The sequence below is a fragment of the Simochromis diagramma genome, unplaced genomic scaffold, assembly GCF_900408965.1.
Source record: "Simochromis diagramma unplaced genomic scaffold, fSimDia1.1 OVJJ01000205.1, whole genome shotgun sequence".
NCBI lineage: Eukaryota > Metazoa > Chordata > Actinopteri > Cichliformes > Cichlidae > Simochromis > Simochromis diagramma.
The window spans coordinates 7,744,934-7,769,636 of NW_024386782.1; the positions used below are offsets into that span (position 1 = coordinate 7,744,934).

At 38.4% G+C, this 24,703-nt stretch overlaps 1 protein-coding gene across 4 annotated transcripts in view; it reads left to right on the top strand.

The window, feature by feature from the left end:
• Positions 1-2,336: 2,336 nt before the first annotated feature.
• The window catches only part of st18 (ST18 C2H2C-type zinc finger transcription factor), a 41,473-nt gene continuing 19,106 nt past the window's right edge, over positions 2,337-24,703 (top strand). The window contains exons 1-3 of one of the 4 annotated variants that reach the window (XM_040020273.1): positions 2,337-3,361; positions 4,379-4,553; positions 22,424-22,539. In XM_040020273.1, the coding sequence (XP_039876207.1) occupies positions 3,308-3,361; positions 4,379-4,553; positions 22,424-22,539 (345 nt within the window). In that variant the 5' untranslated portion in view covers positions 2,337-3,307. Of the gene's footprint in view, positions 3,362-4,378; positions 16,603-22,423; positions 22,540-24,703 lie in introns of all 4 variants that reach the window. The other 3 variants (XM_040020264.1, XM_040020292.1, XM_040020281.1) reach the window with 3 other exon arrangements.

The following is a 24,703-nucleotide window of genomic DNA, read 5'->3' on the forward strand; positions in this document are numbered from 1 at the left end:
CTGTGCATTGTACAGAATGGCTGCCGCTCATGTTTGCGATGAAATGCAGTCAGGCAGCCCGATTTATTAATGTAAACCTTCCATTTTTGTGATAAACTGCATTTTTTAAAAGAAATTAAATTACGGATGAAGAGAATGTATGTATGAACGCAGTATGCCTTCTCGGGGTTGACCTTAGCTGTATTATTTGAGTGTTCTTTAAGAAAAGAAGGTGTAGGATTTGCTTAGAAAAAAATAATCTGTAACTTTCAAATCCCATCATAGCCATAAATACTGCACCATGATGCTCAGTTGTTATGAAAAAATGCAAGCAGAAACCATGAAAAGCTTAAAAGTACATTTAAAAATCAAATTTGGCAGTGAGTCCTTGTTCCAACAGGATTAAAAAAAAAAGTCTTTCATTTGATATAAATATATGCAAAGAGAGTGGTGTGGTGATCTGGGTGCCAGAGGTGGCGCTTTACTCTGGATATTCTGGCTTGGGCCGGTAAGGGACATAAATTAACATGAATTAACACATGCATGCAATAAGAAAATAATTAATTCAAGTTATCAGTCACCTCTTCCATTCCAGGAATCTGATTGACAAGATAAAGTAATGTGCAAACTGCTTTTCAAAGCTAACAGCCTGGAGCACCCCTCCTATTAGTTAGTCATTCCCTCAGTATCACACCCGGAATCTGTCATTTCACAATTTTCTCCTATAATGCATATGTGCCGCTCTCACCACTCCACTACAGCAACTGCCATCTAACAAGTTGACACAGAGAATGATACAATTCACGTCCAGTATTCAGTTCCATATACAGCAAGCATCTGAGGCAGACGGGTCAAGAATATGGTACATTCTGTTCTCTCTCAAAATTGCTTTTCCAGGACTCTAGAGGAGGTAGATAAAGCTCCCGTGATATCCTCCAGACACCTAAGGGAAGTTTTTAGGGTTAAAAAGTCTCGTCAGGTGTAAAAATAGGTTGTAGCGATGAAATTATGGGATATTTCCTTTTAAAAGACTCGTGCCTGCATAATTTTCATAGAACGTGATTCTTGGTAGGCATTTAAGTGTCTATATACACTCTATAAAAACAGCAATCCTCCTAAGAATTGTTAACTCAAACTCACAAAGCACATAAAACAATCACACAACAAATCTAAAATGCATACATCCTTTATATATAATTCACAGTAATAGCTTTATTTTTAAAATTATTCAAGAAACATGTTTTAAATGTGGCATTTTAGTGTTTTCAAATACCAGATTATTGCAAACACATTTTGCACAGTAAAAAAAAATAGTTTTGTACCAGGGGTCCCGGTGCTACAGCAAGTATAATACCATTTCCAAGAAGTTGAAATTCTGTTTAAAATGTGGATAAAAATACCAAGTCCGATGTTTATCAAATCATTTAAACCTTTTATTTTATTAATAATAGTACAAAGGCAGCAGAAAGTACACCATAAGAGTACTAAGACAAACCCTTAAAAAAGAGAGCATGAACAGGGGCATGTTTACTGCTGGGTTGCATCATCTCTCCTTTTAACAACACTGTGTTTGGCAAATGAGGAGACCAACTGCTGTAGTCTTTAAAGCAAATGTTTTCCTGTACTTGCAGTATTTCAGCAGCTCAACAGTTCAGGACTTTCAGTGTTATATTTTTCATTTTATAATGTTTCTTTCAGTGAGGGACAGATCTTGAGTGCAGGTGAGCTAGTTTAGCAGCCTGAATAAATTACCACAGCGTCATGTTTTGTACAGGGTTAGATGGACATTGTTTTGCTGATATTAGCAAGGCCTTCCCTGAAAAAGATGTATGGCATTAATGGTGCCTTCACATGTGCGAGTTAACCCACGTACATGTTGTTTATATGTTTGTTTGTTTTTTTGTAGATGTTGGACTTTCTGACTAACTTGTATTTGTGGATGCGGGGACTATTGTTCTTTCTGTTTTCAGTGTTTTTGAGCTCTTGACTGATCTCTACTACAGAATAATGTCCATTTTTAAAGCAGCTATCTCAGGGCTCAAAGATCAGTGACCCTCAAAAATTATTTTTAAATTGAACTATCTGCTGAAATAGCTATAGCTCACCATGTGAAGTACAGAAAAACCCATGCTCTCTAGAATGTGTTTTTTAATACTCCGACATGTTTGTTAATTAACCTAATTAACCCGGGTGCTTTTTGTTTAACTTTTCCAACGTTGTCCTTATGCCTGCCAGCTTCTAACTTCACTAAAATTGCTGTCTTTGCACTATTTCTAATATTAATAATAATAATACAGGGTGTCAGTGATATGCATACAATTATATTCTACTTTTATTTATAGTTTATACAGCATTCCACAGAACATGTTGGCTACATGTTACAGACACGTTACAGTAGGTTACATGATACAGAAAAGTCCAGGGTTGTTCATCTTTGTGTAGATATAATGCTTTTCTCAGCCCCTCGTCAGAAAAAGCGTATCATTTTCAGCACAGGCCATTTAAAACATCCTTATCCCTTAACTTGTTGTCTGTTACCTTCCAAACATACTTTTGATAGTACGTCAGTTACCCAAGTATCTCAGTCTGTGAACGTTGCCTGCTGTGCTGGCTAGTTTAACTTGGTGTTTAAGTGCCCCCTACCTAGTTGCTTTATTCATGCTACCAGCAATTAAAAATGTTTTAAGCCTTGCTCCATTTTTCTCAATTTTTATTCAACCAGTCTAGTTACCCTAGTAAGAGCGCTGCTTAAAAGAGCTCTGGTGAAATTTGTCTGCTCACAAATAGTAAGTCTGAATAAGTCGAATAGCATCACAATTTCTGTTCACCCACAATTTTCGAGTTTTTAGCTTTGCAACATGTTTTATTTTTTAATGTCAATCATATAGCGTTCTTTAAAGAATATAATCTTAAAATCAAATTTTTTACCAGACAGTTTTTTGCTTTTTAAATTTGTCAGCAGTCTAAGGGGGATGAGGTAGAGCAAGCTATAAACCAAAAAGCCTGGTTGTTCAATTTTGGGTGACAGAAAAAAAAAAAGTCTCCAAAGGACGATAGTGTGCACAAAAGTTGTTCTGTTGGCTGTGAGTGTGGTGTCAGCCGGTCCCAGTCCCTGTGGCCCTCACCGTGCACTGTGCAGGCCTGATGGGAAACTGACTGCAGCACAGGACATGGCCTCGTTTGTTCACGGTCCCCCCTCTCTGAAAAGAGTTATGCTGTCTGTTTTGAATGGACAGCGTTTTTCTTTGTGTGCTCGATCAAAACACAGGGCAAAGTTAGTCAGCAAGTTGCATAGCTTCTGCATTCTGATTCTTCAAGCCTCTTTTGTATGAAGTTTAGCACAATGTTTTACACTGTGTTTGACCTGAATGGCATGCTGAAGGTAGGAACATTTTTTAAAAACTATCAAATAGAAAGGAGTAGAAAGTCATTTTCGTATGCAGTTTATTTTCTCACTCATTTCTCTGTGATAGAACAAAGTAAGTAACACGATCATATGGGGTTAAAAAAGCTCTGCTGTAATACAGGAAATGACAGAGTGCAGTGTTGCTGAAATATTTATATGCTTTTATCTGATCTATTTCCTAACCACAAGGTATTTGCCTGTGAATCCCTGGCACTTTTGATATTACCTGAAGGCAAATGGTATATAGATTTATACAAGTTATTTACAACAACAGCCAAGCCATTCCTCTGGAAACTAGGCTGCAGATCAAAGGATTGTTTTGATCTCTACTTAGCATATTTGTTTAACCTAGCCAGTGATTCTGAAAAGTGCACAAGCTTTTCGGTGATATGCAGAGCACCCTTTATCCGTCTTTTTCTTCTGTTAGCTCTGGATTTAAGTACTTTCTGTATTTAGGAGACAACTGGATTTGCCAGCTTTTGAAATTTAGTTGCCCACTGCTAGCAGTCTTGGCACTCAGAAATAGATAACTAGGTATGTTCCACTGCTAATCCTGATCGGCCTTGTAATAGTATTTGTGGACTGTACAGCACTCAATTAGGGCATAATGTGCTATTTTTATTTCCTTTAAGTTGGATTAAATATGAAAACATGTTTGTTTGTTTTTTTTTTCAGCTTCCATCTACTGTTTACTGTGTGGGTACTTTGCAAAGTATTGTTTTATACTGTTTCAATCAGTACGACTCTCTCCACACAGGATTGCAAAATGTCAGGAGAAAAACAATGTCCAAGCGCTCTCTCTACAAAAGATGCCAGGGCAATCAGGAAATTTTCTGGAATGCTTAAGAGAATGCATATGCACACAATGCCCTAATTCTCTCTTACTTTGGGTTTGGAAAAGATGAGCCCAGGTTTATTGAGAGCCAAAAAAGGGGGCAGATGGCTCACAAGAGGGATAAACCTGGGAAGTCATGCTGTAAATGTGTTTTACAGAAAACAATGAAAGGAGCGGACAAAGCGATTGTGGCAAAGTCCTTTGGAAAATGGAAAAGCAGCTCTCTAAGGTCCAGGACCATGGAGAAGCCGGATGAGCCGTCCGAGGAGAGTAAGGAGAAGAGCCTTTCCAACTGCACCTGTGAAGCCCCCCAACTCGGCAAGAAACCAGTTGGTAAAAGTACACTATTTTCTTATTTCTAGTCTATTCATACTAATGTGTCTATCCACTTGTTTTTCTTGTGGCAATTTTAATTATTACTGCGGTGACTTGGGTTTTTTTGTGTGTGTGTGTTTTTTTTTTCATTTGACTCTCTGGCCTGCCATATCCGGTGAACAAACAAACCACATTGTTGGGCAAGAGAATTCCTTTTGAGGGAAAGTGTGTCTCCGATGATACAGTGTTGCCAGAAAAAGACAAAGCAAAAAATAGCAAACACAAAAACAGTCACAGGTGCATGGGAAAAAGAGAGAACCGAGTGAATGGTCACTGCGGTCCCCAGGAGGTCTTTCAGTGTTAGCCAGTGCGGTGGGTGGACTTCTGACAAGGACGCTGGTTAGCAGCCAGGTGGAGTGTGTAACTGAGAATGCTCCTGTTTATTCTTTTCACATGCTAATGCGGCTCCTGTGTGACTTTAATGCGGCAAAACTTTTTCTTGGAGTTAACATTTTTGTTGTTTCAATACCTGCTCTTGTATCACAGCAGTGGACTGATTCAAAAGCTCCACACTCTTTTATAAAGGATTGGGACTGTGCCAGGGAGAGAGATACATTAAGTATGGGCTACATGGGGGGGAAAAAATACACTGGTTGAATATTTTCAATGCAAACAGGTACGACATTTTACTTTAAAATAGGCAGTCATTATTTGTGTTAAAATTATAAACGTGGACAATATTTTCAAGTTAAAGTGTCTAAATGGACAGCAGAAAGTGTCCATATGGGCTCTTTTGGTTTCGCTTATCTTGATTGCAGCATATTATCTCCCATACACTGAGTGTTTACATGCAGTATTATGGAGTTTCATCTACCCAAAAAATAAAAAATAGATACCAGCTTTCCAAAACTCTGTAATGAAGGACTGCATGAGGACCCACGTTTTGAGCAAATGCACCCCTATGTGGTCAAACTAAGAATTTGAAAGAAACACACAGGCCGTGCAGCTTTTATAGCCATGATATCTAACGTGCTCTGTCAGTATTGCTCTAAATATTCAAAATCACATCTTAAGCTTTTATTAGTGCTTTATTAGTATACAGCCAACACAATATCTAATTGAGGAGCACAAAAAAGCAATATGGCTTCACACTATGGGTCTTTCCATACCTTGTAGTGTACAATCTGTAAATAGCTTCAAAGGCACTGCATCTGCCATCTGCACTTCTAGGAACTCTTCTGCATAACCATTAAAACAAGCTGTCTCAGAGGACATCATTCGTATTTCAGCCTCAACCCTGAATTACAGTGTGTTCATTATAATTATAAGGGAGGAGTGTTGCCAGGCTAGCCTGCAGAATGCCAGGTGCACACTTCCATAATCTACCATTTTAAACAACTCGGAGCATTAACAACAGTATCTACATGCTATTCAGCCATTAGTTCTCTTTGGCTTTCATGCTCAAACTCACATCATGCATCTGAGCATTTTGTATTCTGCAACAGACATACGAGCAGAAGAAAGTGCAATACTTTGTAGTGTTCCATTTTTCCTAAGCCTGCTTAGGTTATGTGACTGAGCCATGCCGCTGTGTGAAATTTTATCCCGATACTGGCACTGTATCCTTGTGAGGGAGTCTTGTAAAATAGGTTTACTTAGCGCCTTTGCTGGCATTTTCCGAAGATAGCAAATGCACACACACTGTCCGTGATCGGATTAACTCTTCAACAAAATGATGTAACTCTTTGTCTTTCTTGTGTGGCATAGGTTTCTGTGCTTAAGTTTAGTGGTCATCCGGTAGAGAATAGAAACACTTGAAATCCAGTCACAGCATTATAATCCATATATTATATATATAATAGATGACAGCCTCGGTTAATCATTCTTTGTCAGCCAAATGTGATATGTCACTGCCCAGAGTGAGTCATTCACCAAAAAAAGAAGAAGAAAAAAATATCCCTAGATTTTTTTCAGATACTGCCTCAAACCGCACAGCCACAATCCTTAATTAAAAGCAAATTCTAATTTGTAAAGCATTTATATTTGAACTTTGCCTGGTGTTCCTCTGTCATGTTGAGGCACAGGATTTAAATTTCATGTGATAAGTGTGAACGATTTTTTAAGCATCCAATACAGTAAAAAGTATGCGATGCCAAGTACACGGAGAACATGAATTTGCACCTGAGGACATATAGCTTTACATCCGGAGTCGCAAGGTGTGTCAAGACAAAATGTTAATTGCACAATTTATGAGAGAAATCAGTTGAAATATCTCCACGGATCCCATTTATTTACATTTTAATTACTACTATTACTTATTCTTATTTTTTGGATGTGACCATAGCAAGCCCAATTCCTCCCCTACACTAGAAAGAAGCAGAATGACTGTTTTCCACTGGAGGTTTAGATGCTTGTTTATCACTTTTAAATACCATCATCTTTGCTGAAATCCCCTCTCAAAAGAACCTTTCACTTGCTGGAATAAATTCAAATTAAAATTTAAATCCCTCTTTGCATTTCTTCAGCCTTTTTTAAAATAGCTGCCTCCTTTTAGAAAGCTGTTTATGTAGTGATCTGTTCATAATCCAGTTTGTTTCTCAACAGCGAAAAACACAGAAATCGTATTATCACTATCTTGGAGAGATGATGCGAGAAATCAGGAAGTATAAATGTCTGGATCTGTGGAAGTTTTCAAAGTTGTAAAGCTGAAGAATATGGCAAAAGCCTTTAAATAAAGTAGTCAGTAACACTCCAATTTGACTTGTAAATATGCTGCAAGTAAATTGTGCCGCAATATCTCAAACATATTTCCCCAACCTTTAGCAAAGCTAATATAAGTGTGCTCATTCAGTGAATACAAAACGTTTTAGCATGTTTCAGACAACAGATGAACAACATTTCTCTTACAACTTAGATAGATTTGATATCAGAAATCTTGATATGTGTTACAAACAGCTACTGAAGAGAGAACTGGGGGATTAACCCCTGGCACTGTAGCTGACAAGTCATGCAGATCTCTGTAAACAGCTCTTTCTAATCTTAGGAAGTGCTCACCTTCCAGTATACTGAGAAAAACAATATCTAATCAAAAATGTAACAAATATAAACAGAAACAGCAGACATTTACATGCAATGCCTTTTGATAACAATCCATTTCAGATGTAAAATGACGCAGAAGAGGCCATAGGGAAATTTAATTTGCTCAAGCTAGATTGGATTTATTGTTTGGAAACAAATTATAATTGTGTCTCCAGAAAGTTAACCAAGATCTAAACAAAAGGAAATCAATGACCCACCCCCATTAATCACTCAAAGCCAGCTACTTGTGCTGTAGAAACTTACTTCATAATCAATTTCTTTGTTTTGCTCAAAGGGCATTTGCATTTTCGTTCATGTCAGCAAGCTTCCTGTATCTGGCGCAATCAAAAATTGCAAGCCATCCACATTAATGGAGTTTTTTTTTCTATTTATTCAAGTGCATATCTCTGAATACTCAAGATGATTTTAGCTTATTATGCAAACAGCCCTGCAAATATTTTGTTGAGTGATAAAGTAAACTTTTCTGATACCTCATTTTTCCAGTGTCATGGAAAAAAATCTTTTATTTTAGTAGCCTACATACATCTGACACATTTTTCCTTTCGTTTTAATGACCAACAATCTCTAATGAATATCTTATCCTTAGGATCTTGCTACGGAGCACCTCTAGGACTTCTGAGACCAGACACAAATGCCTCTTGTTAGTTGTGTCTAGACATACTATTACAGCCACCAAGGTCATTATCAAAGCATGCATTATACACACCTGTTACCATTGTGTAGATGCTCGTTTTTGGCTGAACATCCAAGCTCCTATCTCGCCATTTATAGGCGTGTCTGCTTCATTGTCTGCCTGCCTGAGTGAAAAAGATGGGCACTCATATCTGGACCTAACCTCTCAATGACACAACAAAGTGAGTCTACAGGCCTTTGAAAAAGAAGACATTGACTGACCAATCAAGTGCTGATTTATTAAATGTAACCAATCAGACGCTCTCAGTTTAGGCTGGTAAATGTAAGAACCAGTTGTGATCGTTGCCACTGATACTTATAGATGTAAATATATTTAAACCAAACTCTTATTTTGTTATTATTTTGTTTCTATGACTGCACTTTATAGATGTGAGTATAATGTTTGCTTGATTACCTGCCCCGTTTTGTAAAATCTGATCAACATGGGAAAAAGAGAAAGAGGACAAACAATCGCTGACTAATGAGGCTTTTCACTGAAATTGCTAAATACATTATATAGATAATTGTGGACTCTTTGTGTTATCACTTTTACATTGTTTGGGCTTAAGCTTACAATGGTAAAACGTCTTGGTAAATAGCAAATTGTGAGCTATGCCATATAAAACATAAAATAAAATGGAATCAATTAGAATTGTGATGCAGTCTTAATAATCACCATGGTTTCTGGATTTTATGATCCCGTGTGCAGCTTTTCTGCCATACAGACCTTAAAGTTTGGCTCTTTGGTTAATTCATCAGTCAGATAAATGCAAAGCTAATAATAAAAGCTCCTTTTCATTTTGAATGTACTGGATGTATGGATGCTAATGCCACTGTAATTATGTTAAACAACATTTCTTCCTATGTAGTTTCAGTAAACATTTGCAAGTGACATACAAGCTCACCTATAACCTTTTTCACCTCAAAAGTTTGGCCACCTGTTTCTTTTTTTAAAAACTGAAATTTGGCTACAGAGTAATTTGTATTAGTTCATTAAAAAGAGTATTTCACACCCTACTAGAGGAGGATTTATCAAGTTTGGAGAAACTTTTTCAAACTCAAATATAACCGTGGCCCTACAGTAGCTCCAAAGGCATTGGTTCAATGAAGAGATAAATAAAACCAACCTACATTTGTTCACAAAACATTCCAAATGTTATTGAAGTCTCTTCAAAGGACACTGAATAAACATATTGTAAGGTTGCCCACGGTCACACATAAATCGCCCAAAAGGGGATTGCTGGGAAGTAATCTAATCATTTCCTTTAACTGAGACACACTGACATGCAGTGTAGATAATGATCCCCATGAAAAATGCACTGTATTTTCAAAAGAATATTCCCTGTCTGTTGACATTAACATAAAGATAGTTCTACATCCTGGAGCCATATCAACAACATGTACTTATGTTTGGTTACCCATATTTGCATATGCAAATAATTTATTTAAAATTTAATTCAGTCCTTTTATGTGACTTTGTGGCGATGAACAAGCGGCATCAAGTGGTTGCACAATGAGGGTTCAGTACCACCAAGAAATACCATTTGTGTCATTTTAGACCGAGCTTGAAGCATTACAGCCGAAATTAACCACAGTTCAATATAGATTTCTACGTGTCTATCACATTCAATGGGACAGTGAATATGCATTGTTGTTTGGCTGTACGGGCTGCCACGCAAAATTAGTCGTGTTGCTTTGTTGAAATTACAGGGCGGGGTGTTGAGTGAGGGGGTTTGTTGAAGTTATACCGCTGACATTTTGATCCTGCAGTACATTAGAAGAATTCAGTTAAACATATTTGTGTAGGTTTCACAGGAGGAAGGTATAGTGCTCAAAACAACAGGGTGCTGTGACACTTCACTTTGCTTACATAATTTGCAGCAGAATGCAAAAAGCTTTTAGACACAGATGTGACCCATTGTAATACCTTTCTAAATGCAATCAAACACTTTCTACAAATATGAGCAGGACTTTTTAAATGTGAACCCTTGTTTGACATGTAATTTTGTCCAACCCACTCCTCTTTCATTTCTCCATCAGCTCTCTCCAGTTATGCCCACATTTTCAGTTGATGAAATAGCTTGACAAAACACTAGTTTATGTTGCATGTTGCCTCTGAATGAGTTCTCTCTTTTTCGAGATCCGAACAGATGTTATGGGCAAAAGAAAATGTTACATTTTCGTAAATGGTGTTGTTGCGCGGTCTTCAATATGCTCTCACAATTTGCCGGGACTGCTTAACACGAGTTGATTGTTTTTGTGTTTTCTTCAAACAAAGCTGATGTCTGGTCGTGGACATGAAATAATCATCCCTTAGAACAAGCTTGCCATGGCCTCACAGTGAGATTGTCTACATCAGGAATGAGAGAACATGCCATGTGATGAGATGCTTACATAGATGATCCTTTACTTTCATATATTTGTACGATTATCAGGTACAAATTGTGGAAAAAAGAGGGTAAAACAGAGCATGTCTGCTCTCTTTGTATGTCTCTTTCACAGTGTACCATGAATTGGCTCTTGAAGACAGTTAGAAATTAGACTTTCAAATGAGGCATTAAACAAGGTGATGATCAACTGCCAAACCTTAAGTAATGATATTCTCCATCCTCAAGTCCCCAGCCTTGCATAACCAAATGCACAAATCACAGGAAAAAGAACTGAAAATTCATTATTATTACATATTGTGTTCACACGTCAGTCCCCGGGGACTGGGGGGACATCACCGTCAGATAAGCGTGTTTGGGTGGCCCCTACCATCAGCTGGGGAAGGGCTAGGCTTGGATCTTGAGGGGGGGCCCCCTCATGGGTATCACTTATTTTAAATCCTGAGCCTCACCAACCCACCCCCCTGTTTTGCCCCCCTCGCCCCAGGCTCCACCCAGAAGTGTGGTTGCCTTTGTCATTGTAATCTGGCCCTGTTTGCTAAACGCTTCCACTGTTTACTCTCTGCTATGGGGGCTTGTATGAACAGGAGTCAGCAGGATGCAGGGTGACATCACTTTGGCTGGGGGGTGGGTGGGGTGGGGGGTGGGGGGGTGGTTTGAAAAGCTGCATTTGTGATTTCTCGGGGCCCCTTTCTTCTTTTATTCTTCCCTGTCTCTATCCAGGCCTGTCGAACGCATGAGCTAACTCAGGAGGCTAACATGGACTACAGGGAGGAATTACACCTAATTACTTGAATAACTGCTAGGCAGCAGCTTTCCGTAGTCACCAAAAATCATTTCCAGGTCTGTGCCTTTTAGTGATAGGCAGACTTCTGATGACAGAAAAACCTCAGACAAAGCTTTTACATTGAAATGGTCCAACAGAAACGAAACAGGCTGACAGGTACAAACACTAAAAAGGAGGAGAATCAAATTAACAGACAAGGATTTCATATCATCTATTTTTGTTGTTGCCGTAGCGATAAAGTCGCAGACATTGAAACTGGTCTGTTCAGCCATTGTTATCATCCCTGGCCATCTGCTGCTGAGGAGTGACATTCCCTCTCATTTGCATGATGAGTGATGTATGAGGAGCTTGGGAGGGCATATGCCCTGGTCTTATGACAAACCAAGGGAAAGTTTTTTGTTTTTTTAAACACATAAAACGAGGCTCAATATATGAATAAGTCTGGATGAAGGAGTTAAAAAAAAGAAGAAGGAATAAATCATCTGTGAGTGCACCGTGAGTGTATATGTGTCCACATGTGTGTTTGCCTGCATGTAGGCTGCATCCTCAGTAAGCGCACACAAATCTGTGGTGCCTGCGTGTGTGTCTGTGTGAGAGTACGCGCGCATGAGTAGAGCCCAGTGCGCGCATCTGCCTTCTTGTGTGCCTGTTTGTGTGTTTTGCGGATGTGGGAGTAGAGCGAGGAGGGGGGTTGGTGGCTGTTGATGTGCAAATGTGCATCATGTTGAAGGGCTGTGAATGGGGAGGTGTGACGTAAAAAGGGACCCGAACGCAGGTGCTTATCTCGAGGCTGTCAAAGGCACAGTATGTCATATTCCTGGGGACTACCTTTCAAAGCCACAGCACCAGCTAAGCTATCAAGAGACTGGGAGAAAATCAAACTTTTTGGATCACAGCACTAGGTTGGTGTCAAAGTTCTTTTTATTTAATATACTGTCAGTTTGGTCAGCATTTGTCATCAGTGATATGCTGTATCGCAAATGTGAACGACAAGGCTTTTAGCTCACGCTGTTAGATGCTGTCCTGTGCGATCCAAAGCAGCAGCTGAAACGCACAAGTGTTAGAAACTTATTTAGATTTACACTTAGATTTTTGATTTTTGATTTTTTTTTTTACTCGGCTGCGGAACTCGCCTCGTCCAGATTTTGCATGACTATGTGAAAAAGAATTGTGCTGGCAGTTGTTTTTAACTGTGTCAGGGAGTGTTTGTTGTAGAAAATGTTGCACAGATGAACATGAACACTGCTTTCCTGATACAACACAGTGTTCTTAAAATCTTTGCTGGAAAGCGAACGCAGCTTCTGTCCAGGTTTCAGACAGTTTGAGAGGAGATTAAATGGCTCAAACTGCTTTTTGAGAGGCATGACCTATTTTTGATCATCCAGATAGCATGAGATACTGTCTACCTAGATTAAGTTCACAGCATTTGTGTAGAGTATAAGCTTGTCTTAGGAATAACACATGTTCGTATTGTGTGTAGAGACAAAGCATTGTCAGGTTGCCTGTGGCTTTGACAGTGACAGCTGTACATACAAGACCACTGAGCCTAATGCACTTAAACATTGACTCTGTGTTCCAATAACGTGTTTGAGCAGTCAGTCAAGTATTTTATTGCATCCTGTCCTGGCTTTCTGTAATTTGTATTACAAGTCTGAAAAAGATATGTTAATAGTGATCATAGTTTGACAAAAAAAAATATCCACAAATCAGCTTTTGTGTTATTGTCTGATGACAAATCTCAGATTTAGACAAATTCACAGGGCCGAAGCACTACAGTCTGTTTTGAATTTGTTATCATTTGCATCATAACTGTGGCAAAGTTACAAAACTATATGCTAATGCCAAATGTAGTGAGACAGTAACACAGTCCACTAGCGAACTTTTGTGGTAGACGTGGGCAAGACTTAGCTTTGACCAAATTGTAAGGGGTCAAAGCACTCAACAGTCTCCAGAGCAACTATTGATTTAAGAGGATGGATGCTGGTTGGAAAAGTTCATCATTTACTAGTAAGTTGGAGCACACTAATGGCTCAGAATCTGCTTGTATGACCCATCTTCAAGCTGATCCCTGTTTTTTTATTTTATTTTATTTTTTTAATTTAAGGAGCATTTTCTTTTAAATGAGAGTCAAGAGTAGATTAGTGTATGAATTATTAAAACGTGAATATTACTTCTCTTTTTTTCAGCAAAAAAAATCTAAATGATATAAGCTAAATACTTCAGTATTTCTATACAACTTATATAAATGTAAACTAAATGTCTTATATTTGCCAGTGATTTTTATTTTTGTGAGGGAAATGATTCTTTCTGTCATTGTTACATTAGAAGAATTCCCACTGATATGACTCAGTGGTAAAATATATTAAATGCCACTTGTCATTGTGCCTGTTTGTCTCCATTTGATCATAAGTTTTGTCATCATCTCATGACAGTCAGCACTCATCTCTTAATAAACATGAAAAAGACATCAGATGATACAGTATTGTGTAACACATCTGAGTAATCCTTTGAAAAGTTTGCCCTGTTATACAGAGATTAAAACATATGAGGAGAGCGAAGTTACAAAGTTGCACCTCCACACTTTGTTTTAATTATAAAAGCAGCAGAGTCTGTGGTAGGGCTGTGTGCTAAAGCAGTGATAAGTAAGAGGCATTATTCCTCTCTGCTCCACACCCTCCTCTTCAAAGCACAGGGAAGTTAGTTGCTACACAACACATTAACGTAACCTCTGTTTGCCTCCAGGAACTGTCCATGGTACCTGCTGCTCAACAAAACTGGATTCACAAACCCATTCACATAGCTGAAATACACTTTAAATGACCGTGATGGCAAATTTGGTTTGTACCTATTTTCATGTATTTAGCACACAACTAAATGAATGTTATTTAACTTCTGGCCTCCTTTAAAAAAAACACGAAGAGCTTGTCTTAATTATAAACAAATTGCCGTCGGGTCTTCACATTGTCAAGTGCAAAATACATTTCAGACGAATACACAATGTGTTACCTGTTTTTCCACTGCTCAAACTTTCAGTTAGTTAATCCAGGAAAATGAATTATGTGGATTTAATTCAACAAGGTCTCAGAAATGATCCATCTGCTGTTGAGCAGCTGGTGAAAGGATAAATGTAATTAATTACTTAACTTTTGAAGAGTATTCCAGAAAAAAACAGTGATGTTTGTTTGTCCTGCTGGAGAAAAATGTAAAGCAACAGTGTTAACAGTACCTTTCAATATTATTATTTATTTCTCTGAACATTTGAATATAATTTGCCTGCAGTCTGAAAGTACTGTTTAAATATGCTCTTTTATAAATGTAAAAAGCCACAGTTTGTCACAGTGGAAATATGTCCCTTAAATTAAAAGAGGTGATATTGCATTGATTCAAATTGAGCCAGTAATAAAGTCAATATTATAATATTTAATGAGTTGTGCATAATTACTGATAAAGGCAATTTATGTTATATAAATTAAAACAGGTTTGAGCTGTATTTTTACTGATTGGTGCTTTAAAAGTGGAATGATTCTTACCAAAGCATTGTAACTGGGCATTTATTCCAAATCTTAATAAAATATTTGGAGCTGCTTATAATGTCACACATGTTTTTAAGCTTGTTGGTAGCATACAATAAAATGATCTAAAAACGTTAATGTTGAATCAGGTGGGATTTTCCTGAAAAGACAATAAAAGACAAGAGAAAAAAAGGAGGTTTAAGTGAATACATATATTTGCCTGACAGGGGCAAGACTATGAAATGTTCCCAATTATTACTACATGGGATTTTTTTAAAATGCCTTTCTTTCCTTCTTTTTTTTTTTTCCTTCTAAATATATTTCAGAATTTACCTTGATTGTAATGTACCTCATTGGCTGTGGTTTTGTTTGTTGGCCTAACTATAAAGGATCTGCTTATACCCTTGTGGGTTGGGAAGAATTAGGATTTATGAATTTATTTCCTCTGTTGTATTGTTTAAACAGCTTTGGTTTAGTTTTGATCCCTTCCTCTTGCCTTTGAGGCTGTTCCACGGTGTCAGCTGTTGACTGATAGTAAGAGAACTGCCTCACAGTGTGAATGAAAGAAAACTAGCGGTTGGTAAACACTGATAAGGGATAAATAGAAAGCGGTCAGGCAGAGATAGTTCTGTGGGAGCCCAGATTGTGTGCGGTCTGTTAAAATGAGATTCTGAGCCTGTCCTTTTTATTCTTCCTCCCCTCCCCTCCCCTCCCCTGTGCGGCGTTTGTCTGGAAAATCTCCAGTGACCCGGCTCGGCAGTCCCAGGCTGCAGTATTCTCTTTTTTGTATTTGTTTTGTTTTCTAACAAGGGTCAAGTTGGCCAATAGACATGTCCCTGATGCTTATAGACAGCTGTCATGACTTCAAGTACTTACAATAGTTACATTTTACATGCATTCAGGGTTCGGCAACAACACACCAGCAAGCGAAGTGTTAAATAACTAAAGCTGTACCCAGTTTTAAGACATCTATTTCTTTTTTATTCAACTATGGTCATATAATTAATCTCGATGGTCCTCTTAAGTTTTTTTCCCCCCCTTTAAGTTGGAGCACAAATTCTAATGCATACTGTATGTATACCGTCAAGTATCATCATTCACTTTTGTTACAGTAAAACCACTCTAAATGACTCTTGCGTTTAATTATTTCAGTTTATTTTTATTATCCATTTTTTTCCCCATTTTATTAATTATTTTATATATTTTTGTATTTATTTATTTATTGATGGGCTATCTACCTTTCTTTGGTTTAGAAAAAGACCTTCAGAGGTCTTACCTTGAAGATCACCATGTGGTGTATTTATACAGAAAATAATTCAGACCATTGTAGCCCAGCAGCTAATGAGATTGGTTGTTAAGTGAATGACACAAAGGCTACAAAAAAAAAGAGGGGGAAAAAAAGCTTAGCGTTTCGGGTGAATATCACAGTGTCCCTGCACACACGCACGCACACACAACACACACACATACACACACACAAACCCCAACCAAACACACTCTCCTCAGCAGCGAGACTCTGGACTACCCTGTACCCCACCTCGGTATCCTTCTGCTCCGTCTACCTCCCCGATGTCCCCGAGAGATGCAAAACAAAGGCTAAAGGGGGCATGGTAAGTCGAGCTCGCGATTCTGCCCTGTCGGACATGTTAACACGAGTGCATTTAGATGCAGAAGACAAGTGATTGTGGCTGTGTGAGGATGCGATGTGCTGTGCAAGCCTCGGGCTCAGATAAGTAGATTCATGGCCGGGTCAATAACAGTGATGCTGTTTTATGTGGCTCAGAGTAAGATCACCACATTTCACTTCACCATTCTTAACTTCTCAATTCCTGCTCAAACTTTTTTTTCGTCTCTTTCCATTCGCCACAAGGCTGCTTGAACTTTATGTTAGTTTACATCGGAGCTATGACTTGGTTGTTATTCACGAAAAAAATAGAGATGTTTATACATATAATGGTTCATTTATTTTTGCGATGGTCAGATATCTTAATGTTGTTGTTTTGCTCGGTTTTGCCTAAAATGCATTGAGTGTTTAACGTAAAAAAGAGAGGCAGGACAGCACGAGAGTGGCTCGGTTTGTATCGACTGCTTTACTGCTTAGCTCGTTCAAAGTGAACGGACGTTTCAGTGCAAACACGCACATCTGAGCGCCGTGCAGATATCGTTTACCTTTCCTCCGACTCCTTATTTTGATCTTCACAATAGTAGCAGGCAGCGTCAGTAGTGGCTGCTGTAATACGAAATTTGAAGTGCATTAGCTTATCGTGCTCTTCTGTCAGGCTGGGAAGTGGGTGAAAGTCCATCTTGTATATTAAACCCTGGACTTAAGTCAAATTTACATTTTGTTAAAGATTACTCCTTTTATTGATGCATATAATCATATTCATGGACCATCTGCTGATTTGGCAAGCGTGGATCAAACTCACAAAACAGCCCTGCTAACCTTTTAAGTACAAAATAGTCTGGCTTAACTCTGCTATCCCAGAAGTCTGTGTGTGTGTGTGAGTGTGAGAGATTGTATGGATATTGGATAATACTTAATTTAGATCCTCCAGGCTGCTCATGCCATATTTTATTTTATCATGATCGCTTTGGTAGCAGACCAGGACTTGTGTTTGAACAACTGAGCAAATAATGTTTGCCTGACAATAAGCAAAGCAAAAGCTTGGAGTGAGGAATCTGATTAAACTCTTGACCACAGTGTACAGCTCTGAGTTTATATCTCTCACCATGGTTATGTGGATTTCACAGTGCAGCACTGCACACTTCCACCTGGATGCGAGCGGCCATACGGGTCTCACCTTTTGACCGTACTAAAGCACTGCTTCAGGCTTTTCTAGTTGTTCTGATGACTGATTTAGTCCTGAACTGTGTCCCAGTGTGTGTTTCACAGAAATAGGAATTCACCACTGGGCATCCTTACTGCATGAAATACTTATGTTCGACTCATTCCAAACAAAGCTTACGCAGATTGAGAATTCATATGCCAGAGGTAAATCCGAGTTAACACGGATTTATACTGGCATGAGTTAAAGGACTAGAGTTTGTAATCCAGGTGGCCGAGGGATTTTACCATACAGTGGCAAAAATCACTTAAAACTCCCCCAACATCCTGAGCCACTGAGCCCAGTGAGTAGACAGATTGTTCAGAATTGATGACAGCACAACTATTACAGAGCTGGACTCTGTCTCTGTGTGTGCATGTATGTGTATCCGCATGTTTCTGTGTATGTACGTATGCTCGTGTTTGTGTGTGCGCATATGTGACCATGTTTGCTTCCTATATGTGCTCAATTAATACTAAAGGGTCTGTTTAGAATAAGACCTTGACAGATTGGTCTTATTTTTCCTCAGCAGGGTAGGGGAGGTGTGTTGGGACTACTGCCTTCTATCTGCATAAACATCCATAGCATAAATAAAAATACAGCAACCTCCATTTCGGTGGCCACGACTGACTTGCAGTTCGACCAAAGTCACTTTAATATCTAAATAATGTTTTAACAGTCTTTGATCACCGTACACAATGCATTAAATATAATGGGTAAAAAAACAAAGGGGCATGTCCGTTTGGCGCAGTGTCAGTGTGTGCGTGACCGTGCACACCCGTGTGCACTTGTGCACATGTGTGAGGAGGACAGAGGAGCAGAGATAGAGTGGAGTTGTTTAATGACAGGAACAGCTGACTCATTTAGAGAGAGCAGTGAAAGGTAATTAACCCTGGGAAAACTACAGCTGCCATGCGAGCTGTTCACTTGAGCGCAATCTGATTAGGAATCACTGCTCGAGTCCTGACTCCTTTCAGACACTATGTGTTCAAGGTAAACTTTTCCCTCTGCCCCGGAGAGGCCCAGAGCGCCGGAGACCTGCCTTTTGTGACGGGGGATTAGCTGGAACGGTTACTACGTTTCTCCAAATTGCAGACCACCTGGTAGCATTCATGCAACCTCCTTCATGAAAGGGGCTCCTTGGGCAGGAACAATGAGCAGGATTACTCTGCTCATTGTTACACCGGGGCTGGAACTTCTCTCTCCCCAAACACCTGTCCCCAAATTAGACAGGTTTGAAAAACCATGTACATGACAGAATTCAAAGATTCAAACTAACATGAGAGCGGTTTGGCAGGCTGGAGACTTGCCAATGGATGAATTGTTTGCCGCTCCATTTATTATCCTATTGATGGATAGTGCAGTGAAAGAAGATACTAATTTTATTTGTCTCAATATTTTGGTGTCCGTAATTGGATTGAAATTCACAAATAAAATAGCATATCATCTAGCCTTTCATACGATAAGGGAACTAAAAGCAGCAGAAATTTGGTCAAAAACAAAAATTGGCTCTTTGATGTCAGAAGAAACAATCTGGACTTGGTGCCTCTGTGTGGTCCGGCTCCAGATGAACTCAATTTAGAGGGAAGGCTTTGGGATGACTTTGGAAAGCGATTACAAGATTCATAAATCACCTCGGCAAAGGTGTCACCATCTGACTCTTTTATGGGACTCTTGCTAACTCTGTCCAATAACAAGTTTCCCCTGTAGTTATGCCATCATAACAAATCATTGAAGCGTTAGTGGCTAGCCAGGCTCCTAATTGTCTGTTAAGAATTCTGTGAGCTGTGTTCTTTTATTGAAGCATCTCTGTCTTGGAGAAGTGATAAGATGCCAATACGCTTCTCTATAAAAGTACTCTTTGGCAAAAGGCACAAACACTTTGCTTGGCCGTCAGGGTAGCTGTGAGGCTGTTATATCTGAAATCGCAGTTGACTTCAAGATTTTGACTGTGTCTGCATGAATCCAGAAACCTCCATTACACAGAGGAATGCTCATAAATTGCTGGCAGATTCTTTCTTTTTTAAGATACAGTATTTTTTTGCACATACATACTGCACATGTAAAAAAGCCTAATACTTTTCTTTTTCTGAGCTCTTAAAGTAGAGTTGTGCAAATATTTTTTTGTTAATATAAGGGGAAATGCAAGACTGTTCATCCTCTTTTGTCCCTAGATTCAGGTGAAAATATGTAATAATATTATGAACAGAGCAAATCTGCCAGCGCCGTGAAGTGTTGATAAACTGTCAATTTTACCATGAAGGTAACTGACAATTACACATTGTGAAATGTTAAAAAAAAAAAACTATAAATTGCACTTCTAAAAATTATGATCACATCACCTTCTAAATTACATATTTTTTCTTGTGTTCATGGAAATCTCTCAAAAAGACATAAAAAGTCGCTTTGAACAGAAGTTTATCCATTTTCCATCTGACATAATTAAAAAACAACAACAGCAAAATCTGTCATTTTAGCTGTGCATACAGTTTTACCTGCTTCTACAGAGATGATGGGATCACTTTCCAAGCAGGTAGCTCACCCTTTAGCTTCAGCTAGGCAGGCTGTATGTTTGGCTGGTTCTCAAACCTCCTATAGGGTCAGTATAAACTGAGATCAGTTCACAATTTCCTCGCAGAAATTCATTACAAGAAAATATGAAAGTAAAAGGTGCTATCGCCTGCCGTTCACTCTTTATTATACACAAACAGAAAACACTTAGCATGTAAAATTAATGTGAAAATTATTCCCGGGGTAAACTATAAACACAGAAGTTACCCCGCACATTTACCCTTTTTTTCTCCTTCCCCTAGATCAGAGTGTAATTGCCAGTAATCAGGTCTGTTTGCTGCTGATAAAACCACTCTGAATGCGAGGAACCCTCTTTGTGTGATGACTCAATTATGCCAGAAGTGGCTCATCAAACCTGGCCCATCAGCTGCTTTAATAAATAAGGAGGAAAACTTGCTGCAGGCGCATTATAATTCCATTCATTCCATAATTAAATCCATTCCAGTTTTAACCCTTCACTCAGTGTGCTTCTGGAAGAGGAAACAAAAACAGGGAGCGATGGGAGGAGGGGGGGGAGTACACACCAGACAGTGACCTTGCACAGAGCACCCATCCGTTCCCTATAATTCAAAATGATACTGTTGAAGAAAGGTTAAGAGAAAAAGACTCGCGGAGAAAAGGATGGGAATCAGTTAAGACGCTGCTCCTGTGTTTTATGTATGCATTGTTTCCACACACGCACAGCCTTAGACAGTAATTATATTAAAAGAGTAATCTAATCATAACAGTTGGTTGGTTGAGTGTGCAGCACTGACATTTTGAAATCTTATTTTGTGTAATCTCATTTGCCTCTATCATCTCGCCTGTACCCCCCTATCTAAAGGAAATGTAAATAATGTAATTAATTTTATGGTCTCCAGAATCTTACTTTGCTACTCTGGCCCGCTTTATTGGTTTCAAGATGAGGTATCTGCTCAGAGTTTTTTTTTTTTTTTTTTACTCCATCACAATAATGTCTGCGTTAATTACACGAGAGCGTCCCAAGTGCACGGATAAGCTGGGAACAAGGGGACACAAAGACTCAAGGTCAGTGATGAATATCCACAGCAGCTGCACAGTATTAATAAGGCATTATTTGAAAATAATAATAATAGCATCACTTACAACAAAATGCGAGAGTGCGGTTTGAGTAACGTCAGGAGCGTTGGGGTGTTTTACAGACATTTGCTCTCCACCATCTCAGCTTGGATCCAGCCTCTCTGATAATGGTGCGAGGCAATGGTTATTCATGATTGCTGGACTGGGAAGGTCTCTCTCTTTTTCTATCCCCAGTCACAGCCCATTCTCTCCTCTGTGGTGGGAATGCTAGCAGATGGGGTTAGGGGGGAATGGGCTGGGCTCAAGGACAGCTAGCAGCCAGATTAACACATAGAAAATCTCATGGACCCTCAGCATCAGGCTGCCTCCTTTCCCCCTGAGAAATCTGCCCTAGACGCAGGGAAACCATCCTCTGAGAAGCATTATTTATGTTGGACTTGGGGTGTGTGTGTGTGTGTGTGTGTGTGCGTGTGCGGGGGGCATAAATATGATTCAGCAGATGACGAACAAGCCCGAATAGTAGTGAGTCTTTTTTCATATGCTAATGAAACTGAGTGAATAACCCCCACCCCCCTACTTTTTCCCCCAGTTTTGTTTTTCCGGGGAAACGCTCTGTGAGCTATAATTAAGAAGATGTTTTTTTCTTTTTTTCAAAGCTAACAGAAATAAATAATTCCATAATAAGATCTGTGAAGTGAAGAGGCTTAATGTACTCATTGTGTTCATCCTTGTTTTCCCTCTTGGATGTTTTGTATTAATTAGAAGCAAGCAATTTGATCCCTGTCAAGCAATCAATTTGCATCGTGTTCCTTATTCCATGCGAGATGTTAATATGCTCTTTCCACCTGTTTTCTGAATACATGTTCATGTTCACACAACAATTAAAAAATTTATGAATACAAACCCTCCAAAAGTTGGTTTTGAGATATGTGAAAAAGTTACAGATTGTGAGGTAAGATTTTAAACTTGTACTTATGTCTTTATTTTTTCTTCATAGATAATGAATTACATGATCATTTCCTGAAAGATAACAAGCGTGAAATCATCAACCAGGGTGAACAGTGTGGATCTGGCATCTTAGTCTACAGAGCGCTTGGGAAACTACAATCAAAGGTAAATAATCTGTCACAGACGTGGCACAGACAAAGCCTAGAGTGTAAACACAAAGTAAAAAATAAGTTTTATTAGGGACAGAAAGGGATAAATGCTTGTGTAACAGTGTTTTGGATAAGTAGCATGCTAAGCGGTGGAGTGCCACTGCCCCTTTGACCACAGTGATCATAAAGTGAGATTGGTTTTTACTTATGCAGGGCTGTGGGTGGCTGGCAGATACTATACTCTTTACAGGCTATTGCTGAATCCGCTTTTTGTTAAGTGATGATTGCCTTTTATATGTCAGGTTGTCTCAACTGGATTTGTAGCCTAGTAGAAAGTTTAGAGAGAGATTTACTCAGCACTATTTCAATGCAAGGACTTTAAAGACACACTAGTGTTTCACCAACATTAAAGTATGCAAAATGTTGATTACTTGCTCTTTTCCTTTTTGTGCTGCTTTTTAGTGTGTAGGTGTGGAACTCACAAATATATCAGTAAAGATAAATCAGTGACTTCATATAGACAAAATATAAATACAGTAAAAGCTTATTAAGCTTTAAAATTTACTGTTGTCGTTATTCTTTCCTGTATTCTGTTCTAATCTGAGTGCATTTACAGCAATCCCATTTAATCCTCTATATTGTGTGCACAGTTGGAAGAAATTAAAAAAAGAAAGAAAAAAAAATATGTGTGTGTGTGTGTGTGTGATATAACTCTCTATATATTTATCGTTCTTTATAGATTTTTATTTTTAGATTTAGATCAGCGATCTAAACTTTTTCTGACTTGCACACCTTCAAAATCTGAAAAAAAGTCTCACCACCTACTTTACAATTTTTACAAAGTGGATTTTTTCATGAATTTAAGATCAGCAGAATAACTTAAACAAATTAGATTTATTTAACTTGGTTCGACTGAATATCACTGACCAATTCATTTGATTTTTAGCAGATAATTACGGTGGTTAATATGTTAGAATTAGAATATTATACAGTAAAAATATGCATATTTTAAATTCCAACGGTAAAATTTTATATTAACCTGTCCCTTTAACATTTTTAAGGACAGTCTATGTTTGTTAACACAAGATGTTTGTGAACAATTGTGACTTTTCCTCTCAGTACAGACAAGACATTATTACACCTGCCTGTCTTTGTGAGTGTAGAGGGTTTGGGGCTGTACTTCCTGACAAATATAAATGATAAATTACATAAATGTGCAAAATGTTGTTTATAAATGCCATATGTGGAGGTTTGATATAGATTATTATTATTACCCTGTACACCATCACAAGTCACCCTGTAAAATGTATAATCCACTAACGAGAAGAACTGTCATAGGAGAAAAAAAATGAAAAGGTAACTTACATAATGATTTTAGCCAGATTGTTTAGGGGATGTCAATAAAAGCTCCCATTTGACCCTGATTGTATCTATTTGTTCTGCTTTTGTAAACACTCCACATCACATGTTTACCCATGTTGTTGCCATGCCAGGAATACCTGTTAGGAAACCACAGATACCTAACAAGGCCTTCCTTGTTTTATTGTTACGTGTCACTCCTTGTTATATGGATTTGATACAAACTGTACTGTGTCACGACGACTGCTAACAGTGCGTCAGAAATGCCTGTGTGTCTCCATTTCGGAGCAGCGCTCACAAACAGACTCAGACTTCTATACGTGAAACTGATTGATTGAAAAAGAAGCTCTAGTTAAATATACAAAACAGCCACTAAAACTATTTATATCAAAATTGTTTTTACTGGTTAGGCTCACAATACTTACCATCTATTATTCTTATTATTCCTATTAATATAATCATTAATGTTATGAAGCTTGCTTACTTCACGCACATAACACACAATACTCTTGACTGATCAGAGAAAATGTAGATACTATAAAATAATATAAGAAAGTTATGTAAATATTTACATAAGATAGGCACATCTAAAATGTCACATAAAGAAAGGGGGGGGGGAAAACACCCTGGTAACATTATGAGTCAGCTGTGATATTTCAGTGCACCGATAACATCATTTGAACTTTGATTAATGTCCATGTTATAATCTCAGGTTGCATGATGCAAGACCAACATTTTGCCTTCAGAGCAACACATTTATACAAAATGTTGAAGCATGTCTGTGTGGAAAAGTGTTACAAACTAATGAGGTACATTCATTT